The following is a 16,512-nucleotide window of genomic DNA, read 5'->3' on the forward strand; positions in this document are numbered from 1 at the left end:
TGTTAAACAAGCAAAGATAAAATTGAATAAAGTATTTTTTATGGCTTAACATCAAAGGCAAATTACAGTCAGGTTCACAAATATTTGGCCAGTGACTGGATCTTCATGATTTCATCTCTGCAGGCCGATATTTTGCAATTTTGGATTTAAAATGAAACAACTGAGATGTAATTGAATAAAATGTTCATTTTAAATACTTTGTAGAGAATCCTTTGGAGCAATGACGGCCTGAAGTCTGGAGGCCATGGACGTCACCATCGCTGGTTTCCTCCTGTGTGAGACTTTGCCCCCTTTACTGCAGTGACTTCAGTTGTCGCTTGTTTGTGGCTCTTTCTGCTTTTTGTTTTGTCTTCAGCCCGTGAAATGCTGCTCGATGGGCTGAGATCTGGTGATGATTGCAAAATATGCCATCTCTTTCTTTCGCAGGATGTTTTGGGTCATTGTCTGTCTGTCCTGTGAAGCGTCGTCCAATCAACCTTGCTGCATTTGGTAGAATCTGAGCAGAAAGTATGGCCCTGTACACACAGGATTCATCCGGCTGCTTAGATCTTTAGCCACATCATCAATAAACCCTAGTGACCCGGTGCCATTGGAAGCCATGCATGCCCGCGCCATAACACCGCCACCACCACGTGTTACAGAGGATGTGCCGATGATCAGGAGCCGCTACAAGCCTTCTCCAGACTTTCTTATTCCCATCATTCTGGTTCAGGTTGATCTTAGTTTTGCTTTTTCAGAACTGGGCGGCTTCTTTAGATGATTTAGTCTAATCTGGGATTTCTACTCTTAAGGCTGATTAATGGTTACACCTTGTGATGAACTCTCTGGATTTGCGCTCATGAATAGAGATGAGCGAATTTGATCGAGTCCCTGCTTTTTTTGCAAGCTATAGCGCTTACCGAATAAGCTACAGCTGAGCATGGAGTGCGCCGACATGGAGCGCGCCGGCTGATCAGCTGTTCGGCTCTGCAGCTGCATGTGTTGCAGCTGTGTCACAGTCACAAAACACAGGCTCTCCATGCATGTGCTGTGATTGTCATGCAGCTGCGGAGCCGAACATCTGATCAGCCGACGCGCTCCATGTATCCGGATTTCCCCTGTAGCTTATTCGGTAAGCGCTATAGCTTGCCGAATAAGCAGAGACCCGATCAAATTCCCTCATCTCTACTCATGAATTCTGCTCTTTATGGTAGACTTAGATATTGAGACACCAACTTCATGGAGAGTGTTCTTCACTTGGCTGGATGTTGTGGAGGGGTTTTTCTTTTCCTTGGGAAGGATTCTGTGATCATGCAGCACTGTTGTCTTCTGTGGATGTCCAGGTCTTTTTGAGTTCCCAAGTTCACAAGTGCGCTTTTTTTTTTTTTTTGCAGAATGTACCAAGCTGTTGATTTGCCAAGTTCTAACATTTCTTTTACATCTCCTATGACTGCATGTTGTGGGTTCACAGCAACAGCTTCCAAATGCAAATGCCACACCTGGAATCAGCTCCAGACCTTTTACTTATTTAATTGATGATGGATTAATGCAGGAAAAGCCCATGCAGCTCATTAAAGAGCTTTTGAGATAAATGTCCAATTACTTTTGGTCGCATTAAAAAGAGGCAGCTACATGTTAAAGAGATGTAATTCCTATAGCCTCACTCCAATTAGGGTGTGAATACCCTCAAATTAAAGTTGAGTCAGCCGGTTAAGCTCATATTCATTATATAACTGGATCTTGAATATGTTTTGGTAAACAGCTAAAATGCCAAAACTTTTGTCACTGTCCAAATATTCATGAGTGGTCTCCACTGATCCTTTATGCATGACACGTCTGGCATTGGTTGATGGGCTGACACATACACACTGTTCACAAATACACCAGCTCGGTGTACTCGTAGATGACTCTTGTTAGCCAATTATATGCAACTAGATGGTGACCCGATTCGAACGCATCGGGTATTCTAGAATATGCATGTCCACATAGTATATTGCACAGCGACGTAGTATGTGGCCCAGTCACGTAATATATTGCCTAGTCACGTAGTATATTGCCCAGTGACGTAGTATATTGCCCAGTCACGTAGTATATTGCCTAGTGACGTAGTATATTGCCCAGTCACATAGTATGTTGCCCAGCCACGTAGTATATTGTCCAGCCACGTAGTATATTGCCTAGTGACGTAGTATATTGCCCAGCCACGTAGTATATTGCCCAGTCACGTAGTATATTGCCCAGTCACATAGTATATTGCCCAGCCACGTAGTATATTGCGCAACCACATAGTATATTGCCCAGTCACATAGTATATTGCCCAGTCACGTAGTATATTGCCCAGCCACGTACTATATTGCCCAGCCACGTAGTATATTGCCCAGTCACATAGTATATTGCCCAGCCACGTAGTATATTGCGCAACCACGTAGTATATTGCCCAGCCACGTAGTATATTGCCCAGTCATGTAGTATATTGCCCAGTCACGTAGTATATTGCCCAGCCACATAGTATATAGCAGAGCCATGTAGTATATTGCCCAGCCACGTAGTATATTGCCCAGCCACGTAGTATATTGCCCAGTCACGTAGTATATTGCCCAGCCACATAGTATATAGCAGAGCCATGTAGTATATTGCCCAGCCACGTAGTATATTGCCCAGCCACGTAGTATATTGCCCAGCACAGAGCCACGTAGTATAGAGACTTAAAAAAAAGTAAACATATACTCACCTACCGAAGGCCCGTTGAAGTCCTGCTATACTCACCATCCGCCACCTTTGCCGCTCCTCGCCACGCTCCCGAAACCGCTCCATTGCAAGCGGCAGCTTGCAGTCCCAGGGCTGGTGTGAGCAGGACCTATGATGATGTCGTGGTCAAATGATCGTGACGTTATGGCAGGTCCTTTTCGCACACCAGCCCTGGGAAGGGACCGGAAGCTGCCGTTTGCAATGGAGCGGTCCCGGGAGCGTGGCGAGGAGCGAGAAAGGCGGCGGAGGGGGAGTATAGCAGGTTTTTTGTTTTTTTTAATTATTTTTAACATGACCTATTTTTACTATTGATGCTGCATAGGCAGCATCAATAGTAAATAATTGGGGACACACAGGGTTAATAGCCGCGGTAACAGAGTGCGTTACACCGTGGGCCGTTACCGCTGCCTTTAACCCTGTGTGAGTGCTGAGTGGAGGGGATTACGGAGCGGGCGCCGGGCAGTGAGTGCAGGGGAGTAGGGGAGGGACTAATCAGACTGTGCCCATCGCTGATTGGTTGCGGCAGCCATGACAGGCAGCTGCCGAGACCAATCAGCGAACGAATAACCGTGACAGAAGGACAGACAGACAGACGGAAGTGACCCTTAGACAATTATATATATAGATATTTTTTGTGATGTTTTGGCTATAGAAGTGCAGAGCTGCTCTCATACTGTTCTGTGCTTACATAGGAAACCATAATTTTCACTATATACAGAACTAGCTGAAGAGCCCGGCGTTGCCTGGGCATAGTAAATATCTGTGGTTAGTTATAGCACGTCACTTCTCTTATTTTCCCATCACTCCTCTCATTTTCCCAATCACATCTTTAATTTTCCCCCTCACATCTCTCATTTTCTCCCTCACACCTCTCATTTTCTCCCTCACTCCTCATTCCCGCCTAACACTTGTCATTTCGACCTCACATCTGTCATTTTCCGATCACTACACTATTTTCCCTCACTCCTCTCATTTTGCACTCACATCTTTTCATTTTCACCTCACACCTCTCATTTTCACCTCAGTATATACATGTTTGTCATCTCCCTTATATATAGTATACACCTGTATGTCATCTCCTGTATATAGTATATACCTGTATGTCATCTCCCCTGTATATAGTATATACCTGCTGTGTGTCATCTCCCCTGTATATAGTATATACCTGTATGTCATCTCCTCCTATATATAGTAAATACCTGTATGTCATCTCCTCCTATATATAGTATATACCTGTATGTCCTCTCCTCCTATATATATAGTATATACCTGTATGTCATCTCCTTCTATATATAGTATATACCTGTATGTCATCTCCTCCTGTATATAGTATATACCTGTGTGTCATCTCCCCTGTATATAGTATATATCTGTGTGTCATCTCCTCCTGTATATAGTATATACCTGTATGTCATCTTCTATATATAGCATATACCTGTATGTCATCTCCTCCTGTATATAGTATATACCTGTAGGTAATCTGCTCCTGTATATAGTATATACCTGTGTGTCATCTCCTCCTGTATATAGTATATACCTGTATGTCATCTCCTCCTGTATATAGTATGTACCTGTATGTCATCTCCTCCTCTATATAGTATATACCTGTGTGTCATCTCTCCTGTATATAGTATATATCTGTGTGTCATCTCCCCTGTATATAGTATATACCTGTGTGATCTCCTGTATTAGACCTCATTAACACGTTATTTGCTCAGTATTTTTACCTCAGTATTTGTAAGATAAATTGGCAGCCTGATAAATCCCCAGCCAACAGGAAGCCCTCCCCCTGGCAGTATATATTAGCTCACACATACACATAATAGACAGGTCATGTGACTGACAGCTGCTGTATTTCCTATATGGTACATTTGTTGCTCTTGTAGTTTGTCTGCTTATTAATCAGATTTTTATTTTTGAAGGATAATACCAGACTTGTGTGTGTTTTAGGGCGAGTTTCGTCTGTCAAGTTGTGTGTGTTGAGTTGTGTGTGGCGACATGCATGTAGCGACTTTTGTGAGATGAGTTTTGTGTGGCAACATGCGTGTAGCAACTTTTTGTGTGTCGAGTTGCATGTGACAGGTTAGTGTAGCAAGTTGTGTGCAGCAAGTTTTGCGCATGGCGAGTTTTGCACGTGGTGAGTTTTATGTCTGGTGCCTTTTGAGTATGTGCAAGTTTTGTGTGAGGCAACTTTTGCATGTGTTGCAAATTTTGTGCATGTGGCAATTTTTCCGCGTGTGCAAGTTTTGCGTGTGGCGAGTTTTCCATGAGGTGAGTTTTGCACTTGTGGCGAGTTTTGCGTGAGCCTAGTTTTTGCATGTGGCGAGTTTTGCGCGTGATGAGTTTTGAGGGGTGACTTTTGTGTTTCGACTTTTATGTGGTGAGGTTGGTGTATGTGTGGTGAAATGTGTGCTGAGGGTGGTATATGTGTTCAAGCACGTGGTAGTGTGTGGTGCATTTTGTGTGTGTGTTCATATCCCCATGTGTGGTGAGTATCTCATGTCGGGGCCCCACCTTAGCAACTGATCGGTATATACTCTTTGGCGCCATCGCTCTCATTCTTTAAGTCCCCCTTGTTCACATCTGGCAGCTGTCAATTTGCCTCCAAAACTTTTCCTTTCACTTTTCCCCATTATGTAGATAGGGGAAAAATAGTTTGGTGAATTGGAAAGTGCGGGGTTAAAATTTCACCTCACAACGTAGCCTATGACGCTCTCAGGGCCCAGACGTGTGACTGTGCAAAATTTTGTTTCTGTAGCTGCGACGCCTCCAACACTTTTCCTTTCACTTTTTTCCCCATTATGTAGATAGGGGCAAAATTGTTTGGTGAATTGGAAAGCGCGGGGTTAAAATTTCACCTCACAACGTAGCCTATGACGCTCTCAGGGTCCAGACGTGTGACTGTGCAAAATTTTGTGGCTGTAGCTGCGACGCCTCCAACACTTTTCATTTCACTTTTTCCCCATTATGTAGATAGGGGCAAAATTGTTTGGTGAATTGGAAAGCGCGGGGTTAAAATTTCACCTCACAACGTAGCCTATGACGCTCTCGGGGTCCAGACGTGTGACTGTGCAACATTTTGTGGCTGTAGCTTCGACGCCTCCAGCACTTTTCCTTTCACCTTTTTCCCCATTATGTAGATAGGGGCACAATTGTTTGGTGAATTGGAAAGCGCGGGGTTAAAATTTCACCTCACAACGTAGCCTATGACGCTCTCAGGGTCCAGACGTGTGACTGTGCAAAATTTTGTGGCTGTAGCTTCGACGCCTCCAACACTTTTCCTTTCACCTTTTTCCCCATTATGTAGATAGGGGCACAATTGTTTGGTGAATTGGAAAACGCGGGGTTAAAATTTCACCTCACAACGTAGCCTATGACGCTCTCGGGGTCCAGACGTGTGACTGTGCAAAATTTTGTTTCTGTAGCTGCGACGCCTCCAACACTTTTCCTTTCACTTTTTTCCCCATTATGTAGATAGGGGCAAAATTGTTTGGTGAATTGGAACGCGCGGGGTTAAAATTTCACCTCACAACGTAGCCTATGACGCTCTCAGGGTCCAAAATTTTGTGGCTGTAGCTGCGACGGTGCAGATGCCAATCCCGGACATACACACACACACACATACACACATTCAGCTTTATATATTAGATTATCACAGTATACAGAGAAACCAGACAATCACAAATTCAAATGTCAAGTAATAAATAAGCTAAGTAATAAAAAAAATTAGGTCTTATCCCCTATCCGACCTTAGACGTACTGGGTGCTGATATTACAACTGACACCCGGCTCTCACTGCCAGGGGTGGTGCCCGCAGTCAATACTGATCAAGGCAGATTAACCACGTAAATGCCTCGATCGACATTGATCACAGCATTTAGAAGGCAGGCACAGGGAGGGAGCCCCCAATGCCCTCCAATCGGAGTCCCTGCAACGTAATCGCGGGGGTCTGATCATTGCCATGGTGACCTGATGTCGTCATGATGACATCCGGGTCATGAGGCTACGGCAAGCCCCTTAAACCATGAGCAGAGCACGGTCAGAGGGACTTGTGTCAGTGCAGCACTAAGTGCAGTGCCTATGCATTGCAATGGTTTATAACAACAATCAGGTTGCTGAATGTCAAAGACCAATATGGGACAAAGAAAAAAAAAAAGTCAACTTTTTTTAAAAAAATCATAAAATAATGAAAAGATAAAAACTTATTCAACCGATACATTTCTATTTTTATGCAAAAAAATACACAAAAAAGTATACATCTTTGGTATTGCCACATCTAGAACGACTGCCTGATAAAACTGTCATACTAGTTAACCTCTTCAGTGATTGCCGTAAAAAAAGGGTCAAAAAACGATACTTTTTCATTATATGACCAAACAAAAAATGAAATAAAACGCTATCAAAAAGACAAATTTAAATAAAAATGATAGCAATGAAAACGTCTTCTTGTCATGCAAAAAATAATCCGCCATACAGTTCCATCAGTGGAAAAAATAAAAAAGTTATAGCTCTCAGAATAAAGCATTAAAAAAATAATTTTTTCTGTAAAATAGTTTTTATTATGTAAAAGTGCCAAAACATAAAAAGAAGATATAAATGTGTAATCATACTGACCCAAAGAATAAAGCTGCCTTATCAATTTTACCATACGCATAAAAAAACACCCAAAAAACAATTCCTCAATTGCTGGTTTTTGATCATTTTGCCTCCCAAAAATCGGAGTAGAAAGCGATCAAACTATGTCATGTGCCCAAAAATGGTTCCAATAAAAACAAACTTGTCCCATAAAAAAACAAGCCATAACATGACTCTTTTGAGCAAAATATAGAAAAATTATAGCTCTCAAAATATGGCAATGCAAAAACTTTTTTTGGCGATAAAAATCGTCTTACTGTGTGACAGCAAACAAACAGAAAAAAAACTATATAAATCTGGTATCTCTGTAATTGCACCGACCCTAAGAATAAAGTCGCCTAATCAATTATACCATATGAGGAATGGTGTAAAAAATAAATAGAGCCAATTTTTCACTTCTTCACTATTGATTTGTTCATTCTGCCTCCCAAAGATCGCAGTAAGGCTCAGCTCACATTTTTCCTGTGCTCTGCTCTGAGTGCTTGCACCGAGGTGTCTGTGTAAACCTCCGAAGTAAGTGATTCAGACGGAACCCCTGGCGGAAGATTCCCTATAACAAGGCACTGTGGATGCCGTCTCACTTGTGATCCGGCAGTGTCTTTTTGGCAAACATAAAAGCGCGGTCTGCCACAGTTTTGTGCACTTTTGAAAAGAAGAACAAGGCTGAACATAGGCAAGACGGAGTCCAGAGTCACGGTGCTGTCTCATTATAGTGAATGGATCCCTCAGGGTTTTGATCTAAATCACATCACTCGGACATTTAGATGGAAACCCCAAAGGAAGTGCTCAGCCTAGAGCACAGGATTAATGTGATCCCAAATGTTATGTTAAAAGTTCCCAATAAAACCTTCAACTACATTCACAAAAAAGCAAGTCCCCACTCAGGACTGTCATCTGTTAACGAAAACATTGGAGGCTACCATGATACTGGTGGTACAAAGGCTCAGAATAAGCAAAATGGCTCCTTCTCCCCCAAAAGAAATTCAGCAAATCCTGCGCTCCCAAATCCAAGTGTCCACCTCCCTTCTGAGCCCCGGTGTGCGTTAAGCACCATATTTATCGTCCACGTGTTTGGCATTTCTGTAGTGATGAGAGCCCGCCTAACTTACTGGTGCATGTCTCCAGAAGCATGAGCTGGGCATAATGTACTGGTGACTACAGCGTACTAAGAACTACAATGTACTGGTCACTACAAGGTATTGGGCACTACAATGTACTGGTCACTACAAGGTATTGGGCACTACAACATACTGGTCACTACAAGGTATTGGGCACTACAACATACTGGTCACTACAAGGTATTGGGCACTACAATGTACTGGTCACTACAAGGTATTGGGCACTACAACGTACTGGTCACTACAAGGTATTGGGCACTACAATGTACTGGTCACTACAAGGTATTGGGCACTACAACGTACTGGTCACTACAAGGTATTGGGCACTACAACGTACTGGTCACTACAAGGTATTGGGCACTACAACGTACTGGTCACTACAACGGCAGCTTACAATTTACTCAGCAATATCCATTGCTGCTTGTTTCCGGAAAAGACACATGGAGTCTAAATCATCACTACATCTGTAGGTAAATTTCCAGAGGGGTATAATTTTCAAAATGGGGTGCTTGCTTTCCGTAAACTGTTTTGTCTTTCTGGCTTTCCTGACCTCAGCTCGTGTATTGGATTTAGTCTCTGACTACCCCCTTGTTGTACTGCGCCATTTCCTGGTCCTGACCTCAGATTATTTGACCTCCGGTTACTTATTCTGTAAGTAGTATATATTTTTACTATCTGATATTGTGGTCTTTCTCTCCGTTTCTGGGACTAATACTTACTAAAGTGACTCGCGTCACAGGTAATATATTGCTCATCCATAGGGTATTACATTTTCTTGGTTACAGTTCATTGCTATAAAAGCCTCAAAAAAGTTGTTCAAAATTTTATCGGACTGCTCATCCATAGACTATTCTGTGGTCTGGAGTACATTTCGTTGCTATACTATATAACCCTTAAAAAAACATTCAAAATGTAAGCTGTGTTGCAGATTTGGTGCATTTTTGTTGCGTTTTTTTGCCTGGATTTGTGACACAACCTGATGCCAGAAAAGAGAATGAGATACCTGAAGTGTCACACGTTGAGTATTTTTGACTTGCAGATTTGGTGCAGAAAACAATCTGTTGCATGTCAATTCTCTGCATTTTTCACCATTGATTTCACTCCAATCAATAACGTGGCAAAAATGCACCAAAAACGTCCAGTTTGAAGCTGCATTTTTCATGCCAAGAGATGGAGAAATGGTTCAGAAATGTTACTCCACATGTGCACATTCCCTTATGGGTATGATACTGCTCACCCATAGACTATTCCTTGGTCTGGAGGACATTTCCTTGGTAGATAACCCTCAGAAGTGCACAGTCTTTATAAGTTTAGGGGACCAATACATGACAATGACCTGAATGTATATGAGGCCTCCTTTATGTCTAATACAGGGTGTATCTGAGTCCCTTATTTTTGGTAACTCTTGCTTCCTTCATCAATTAAACTGAAAATTCCCATTTTTAATTAAAAAAATCTATTTTGGTTTACATAAATTATATTTTTTTAAATCCTTTCTAAATAGTGCCTTACATACAGTGGGGAAAAAAATTACCGTATATACTCGAGTATAAGCCGAGATTTTCAGCCCAAATATTTGGGCTGAAAGTGCCCCTCTCGGCTTATACTCGAGTCAAGGTGGGTGGCAGGGTCGGCGGTTGAGGGGGAGAGGGCGCTGAGGCATACTTACCTGCTTCCAGCAATCCTGGCGCTGTCCCTGCAGTCCCACGGTCTTCGGGTGCTGCAGTTCTTCCACTGTTCAGCGGTCATGTGGGACCGCTCATTAGAGAAATGAATATGCGGCTCCACCTCCCATAGGGGTGGAGCCACATATTCATTTCTCTAATTAGCGGTAACGGTGACCGCTGATAGAGGAAGAAGCTGCGGCACCGAAGACAGCTGTGCGGGAGAAGGAGCCGGACGCCGGGAGCAGGTAAGTATCGCATATTTACCTGTCCCCATTCCAGCCGCCGGGCGCCGCTCCATCTTCCCGGCGTCTATCTGCACTGACTGTGCAGGTCAGAGGGCGCAATGACGCACATAGTGTGCGCGGCGCCCTCTGCCTGATCAGTCAGTGCGGAGAGACGCCGGGACCGGACGCTGGGAGCTGCAAGCAAGAGAGGTGAGTATGGCTTTTTTTTTATTGCAGCAGCAGCAGCAATGGCACATATTTATGTGGAGCATCTATGGAGAAATAATGAACGGTGCAGAGCACTGTATGGGGCACAGCTATGGGACAAAAATGAACGGTGCAGAGCACTATATGGCACAGCTATGGGGAAATAATGAACGCACCGTTCATTATTGTCCCATAGCTGTGCCATATAGTGCTCTGCACCAGAGCACTATATGGCACAGCTATGGGGCAATAATGAACGGTGCAGAGCACTATATGGCACAGCTATGGGGCAATAATGAACAGTGCAGAGCACTATATGGCACAGCTATGGGGCAATAATGAACGGTGCAGAGCACTATATGGCACAGCTATGGGGCAATAATGAACGGTGCAGAGCACTATATGGCACAGTTATGGGGCAAGAATGAACGGTGCAGAGCACTATATGGCACAGTTATGGGGCAATAATGAACGGTGCAGAGCACTATATGGCACAGCCATGGGGCAATAATGAACGGTGCAGAGCACTGTATGGCACAGCTATGGGGCAAGAATGAACGGTGCAGAGTACTATATGGCACAGTTATGGGGCAATAATGAATGGTGCAGAGCACTATATGGCACAGCTATGGGGCAATAATGAACGGTGCAGAGCACTATATGAAGCATCTATGGGGCAATAATGAGTGGTGCAGAGCACTATTTGGCACAGCTATGGGTCAATAATGAACGGTGCAGAGCACTATATGGCACACCTTTCTATGGTACATCTATGGGGGAATAATGAACGGTGCAGAGCACTATATGGCACAGCTATGGGGCCATAATGAACGGTATGGAGCATCTATTTTTATTTTTGAAATTCACCGGTAGCTGCTGCATTTTCCACCCTAGGCTTATACTCGAGTCAATAAGTTTTCCCAGTTTTTTGTGGCAAAATTAGGGGGGTCGGCTTATACTCGGGTCGGCTTATACTCGAGTATATACGGTATTTAGTCAGCCCCCAATTGTGCAAGTTCTCCCACTTATAAAGATGAGAGCGGCCTGTAATTGACATCATAGGTGACCACAACTATGAGAGTCACAATGAGAAAACAAATCCAGAAAATCACCTTGTCTGATTTGGCAAGATTTGTTTTGCAAATTATGGTGGAAAATAAGTATTTGGTCACCTAAAACATGCAAGATTTCTGTCTCTCATAGACCTGTAACTTCTTCTTTAAGAGGCTCCTCTGTCCTCCACTCATTACCTGTAGTAATGGCGCCTGTTTGAACTTGTTATCAGTATAAAAGACACCTGTCCACAACTTCAAACAGTCACACTCCAAACTCCTCTATGGTGAAGACCAAAGAGCTGTTGAAGGACACCAGAAACAAAATTGCATCCCTGCACCAGGCTGGGAAGACTAGAATCTGCAATAGGCTTTGTGTGATGAAATCAACTGTGGGAGCAATAATAAGAAAATGGAAGACATACAAGATCACTGATAATCTCCCTCGATCTGGGGCTCCACGCAAGATCTCAACCCGTGCGGTCAAAATGATCACCAGAGCGGTGAGTAAAATCCCAGAACCACACAGGGGACCTAGTGATTGACCTACATAGATCTGGGACCACTGTAACAAAGGCTTCCATCAGTAACACACTACGCCACCAGGGACTCAGATCCTGCAGTGCCAGATGTGTCCCCCTGCTTAAGCCAATACATGCCCGGGCCCGTCTGAAGTTTGCTAGAGAGCATTTAGATTATCCAGAAGAGTATTGGGAGAATGTCATATGGTCTGATGAAACCAAAGTAGATGTGTTTGGTAGAATCAAAACTCATCATGTTTGGAGAAGACAGAATGCTGAGTTGCATCCAAAGAACACCATACCTACTGTGAAGCATGGGGGTGGCAATATCATGATTTGGAGCCGTTTCTCTACAAAGGGACCAGGACAACTGATCCGTGTACATGAAAGAATGAATGGGGCCATGTATCATAAGATTTTGAGTGCAAACCTCCTTCCATCAGCAAGGGCACTGAAGATGAAATGTGGATGAGTCTTTCAGCATGATAGTGATCCCAAGCATACCGCCAGGGCAACGAAGGAGTGCGTAAGAAGCATATGAAAGTCCTGGAGTAGCCTAGCCAGTCTCCAGATCTCAACCCCACAGAAAACCTTTGGAGGGAGTTGAAAGTCCGTGTTGCCCAGCGGCAGGCCCAAAACATCACTGCTGTAGAGGAAATCTGCATGGAAGAATGGCTAACATACCAACAGTGTGTGCCAACCTTGTGAAGACTTACAGAAAACGTTTCACCTCTGTCATTGCCAACAAAGGATATATAACTAAATATTGAGATGAACTTTTGTTAATGACCAAATACTTATTTTCCACCATATTTTGCTAAATAAATCTTCCATATCAGACAAGGTGATTTCCTGGATTTGTTTTCTCATTGTGACTCTGATAGTTGTGGTCTAGCTAAGATGTCAATTACAGGCCTCTCTCATCTTTTTAAGCGGTAGAACTTGCACAATTGGTGGCTGACTAAATACTTTTTTTTACAATTGGTGGCTGACTAAATACTTTTTTTCCCCACTGTGTAAGTTATACATTATATATACATTGCTTTCTGTTGCAGACCATCCCCTTCATTTGGAGGCTTATTGCCCTGTCTTTTTAGCTCGTTTTATATTTTATTGTTACTTAATAAAGATAATTGTTTTACTTCACATCTTTTCCTATTTTTCACTTTCGTATGGTACCCACCATTACGAAATATGTTGAAGTGACTTTCTTGCCTATAAGAAATAGGACCATGAGATTAGCTGTATAAGTTATTGTACAGGAAAGAATGTTTCTTAACATTTTTTTCCTGTGAACTCCAATTTCTCAGTTTGGAATGTTTTTGCTGTCAGTCCTTAAAGTGGAATAAAAGTGTGACCACATTGTTCTCAGCAACGATCTGGGGGTCAGAAATTCTTCCAGGGGTCTTCCCCATGCTGTTTTCCTTCCATTCAGCACTTTTACGTCCATTTGAACATTTTCACTGCCCCCAGATCTCATCGTAGGGTCTGCCGGACAAATTCTCAGATTTGCTATTTACTCCCATCATACTCCTTACTCGAAATGATCATCCGAGCATTAGGAATTGCTCGGTTCGAGTTATAAGCACCCGATCATTTTAGTGTTCGCCCATCCCTAGTGAACATACAGCTTAACTCACTCCCATCACTCCCAATTTTCATTGTTATTCTTCATTTGTCCTCCTTTTCACCCAGAAGCCTTATATAAGAGTTGTTCTTCTCCATAACAGCCATACGAGGGCTTATATTTGTGTGACGACCTGTTACATTTTACTGGTGCTATTTTACAGCACATGCAACTTTATGATCACTTTTTTCCTGAGAGTCGGGTTAAACACAAAAAAAAGCAATTCTGGCATTATTTTGAATTTTTTTTTCTTACAGCCTTCATCGTCAGAGAAAAATAATGAAACAATATTATTATATGGGTCATTCTAGATGCGGTAATGCCAGCAGTGTGTGTGTGTGTGTTTGTTATTACAGAAAAGCTTTGATTCTGAATCTAAAAATGTAAAAGAGCATTTTTATACAAGTTTTTTTCAGTCTCCCCGTATAAAATAAGCGCCCATTCCACCAGCGTCTCTGTGTGAAGGGGTCAACATAATTTTATACAGTAGGAAAATAATTTGTAAAAAATGCTAAAAGTACTCACAGCTTCCAAATTTTAATGGACAGGCGTGAACATCCATGGGGAAATCTTCAAGGTGCATTGTGCATTCAGCGTGAATTGTAAGCCTGAAACAAGATGGAAAAGGTTTCTCTTTAGGTTATTATACATTTTCCGTGGTAGTGCTCGCATTCACTACAGCATGAGTGATCACTGATTTATTAGTTCAATGGCTTTTCCAAAGATTATAAAATATCCGTCATCCCAAAAGTAGATAACTGGGAGTCTGACTATTGGAGCCTCCAGCAAACTACGGTATGGGATCCAAAGATCCCTATCAGAATGGAGCGGAGTCCACCTGTGCGGATCAATAAATTCCATTTATTGTCTATGAATTGTCGGAAAAAGCAGAAAACAGCGCTCAACCATTTCCATCAGTCTCATAGAAAGTGAGTGCAGTGGAGATGTGAATGACTCCTCTGCTCCTTTCAGACGGGCTCCACAGAGCCCCGTTCTTGGGACCACTGATCCCAGCAGCCAGAAAGTTATCTACTATACTTTGGATAGATAATAACTTTCAATACTAGGAAAGCTCCTCTAAAACAAGCACTCCTCCTCTTCCTCCTTCGCCTGTTCCTCCTCCTCCTCCTCCCATAAAAGTTTGTATGCTCTTACTATATTGTAGTCACTATATTATACAGCACTGTGTACTTACAATTGCTCATTTAGTTTTTCTACCCAGTTTCTTCTTCTCTTTTCTCTTCTCTATGTAGAAGCAGGAAGTCTCTTTTCCCTTCTTTTATCATTCCCCTCTCCAACTCCTGACCCAGCTGCTTCTCCCTCTGGCAGAGACTTTTGCATTGATGAATCATGACTTGTGCAGAGAAAATTGACCTCCTGTTTCTACGTAGAGCTTAGAAGGATTCGGTTTGTCAGTTATTAATCATATGATCTAGCGGTACTTCCCGATTGACAGGATTGTAGGAATGAGCAAGTCTGAAAAGTGTACAGTAATGAGGAATCACATGATCGTAAAAGGTTTTCTGTTCACAGACAAGTAATCAATAAAAGACGCCTTACAACGCTGTAATGCATGAGGAAAATAATACAAAAATTAAATGATAACTTTAGGATGAATCCATAACATTTCCTGAAACTAAAATATTTCTTTTATCTCTTTAAGGGAACTTGTCCCCAGGTTTTCATTATATAAACTAAACCTTTCACTCCTCTTAGAGGTCACTCCAGCAATCTGTGTACGATCCCCCCACTTCCCACGTATCTCCTGTGTCACACTTAATAATAATAATCTTTATTTTTATATAGCGCTAACATATTCGGCAGCGCTTTACAGTTTGCACACATTATTATCGCTGTCCCCTTTGGGGCTAACAATCTAAATTCCTTATCAGTATATCTTTGGAATGTGGGAGGAAACCGGAGAACCCGGAGGAAACACACACAAACATGGGGAGAACATATAAACTGCTTGCAGATATTGTCCTTGGTGGGATTCGAACTCAGGACCCCATCGCTGCAAGGCTGCTGTGCTAACCACTGAGCCACCGTGCTGCCCACTTCTCTGCTCGGCACCTCCTCTCTCCTCGCAATTGCCGGCTATCCTGTTTTGATGCACATGGATGACATCTCCTACCTCATCCACCCAGTGCTGCAAATGTTAGAATGCTGTCTGGCCACCTTCCTTATTGTGAGGTTATTGGGAAAAAAACAACGACTGTAAACACGCCACTGTACTTTGATTGACAGTCAGCTTGACAGTGCATGTGTGCAAACCAAGCTGTCAATCAAAGTGCCGAGGCATGCTGACATCCACCTCTCACAATGCTATGAGCGATGTCTGCAGCCGCTGCGTCCACGCCTCTATGACTGAAAGCCGGCGCCTCCAGAGAGGAATAAAGTTAATTTTCTCCTGGTAGCTGCACTTTCAGTAAGGTGGACGGACATCATTGTAACACTATTAACCAGAATACTGACCCCAAATACTTGGAGGACCTCTGAGCATGCTCGAGAAATCTCGAGTAACGAGTATATTCGCTCATCACTAGTTTGGGGACCTGACCGATTCCTTCGAATGCAACTAAGGGGCAGTCACGTTACATTCTTGTCTTTGGCCAAGCGAAAATGTATATTGTCATCTCAGTGTATGGCTCTGCAAAGCAGTACATTTAGGCTGGTAGAACTATCCAACATATCTATAGGTCTCAATATACCTATAATATCCAACATACAGTTG

The 16,512-nt window shown here is 42.9% G+C and overlaps 1 protein-coding gene across 1 annotated transcript in view; it reads right to left on the reverse strand.

The window, feature by feature from the left end:
* Nucleotides 1–16,512, reverse strand: part of GABRA3 (gamma-aminobutyric acid type A receptor subunit alpha3) — a 196,090-nt gene that overhangs the window by 16,837 nt on the left and 162,741 nt on the right. The window contains exon 6 of the mRNA XM_069748611.1: nucleotides 14,304–14,386. Within this exon, the coding sequence (XP_069604712.1) occupies nucleotides 14,304–14,386 (83 nt within the window). The remainder of the gene's footprint in view (nucleotides 1–14,303; nucleotides 14,387–16,512) is intronic.

This window comes from Ranitomeya imitator, chromosome 2, assembly GCF_032444005.1.
Source record: "Ranitomeya imitator isolate aRanImi1 chromosome 2, aRanImi1.pri, whole genome shotgun sequence".
Lineage (NCBI taxonomy): Eukaryota > Metazoa > Chordata > Amphibia > Anura > Dendrobatidae > Ranitomeya > Ranitomeya imitator.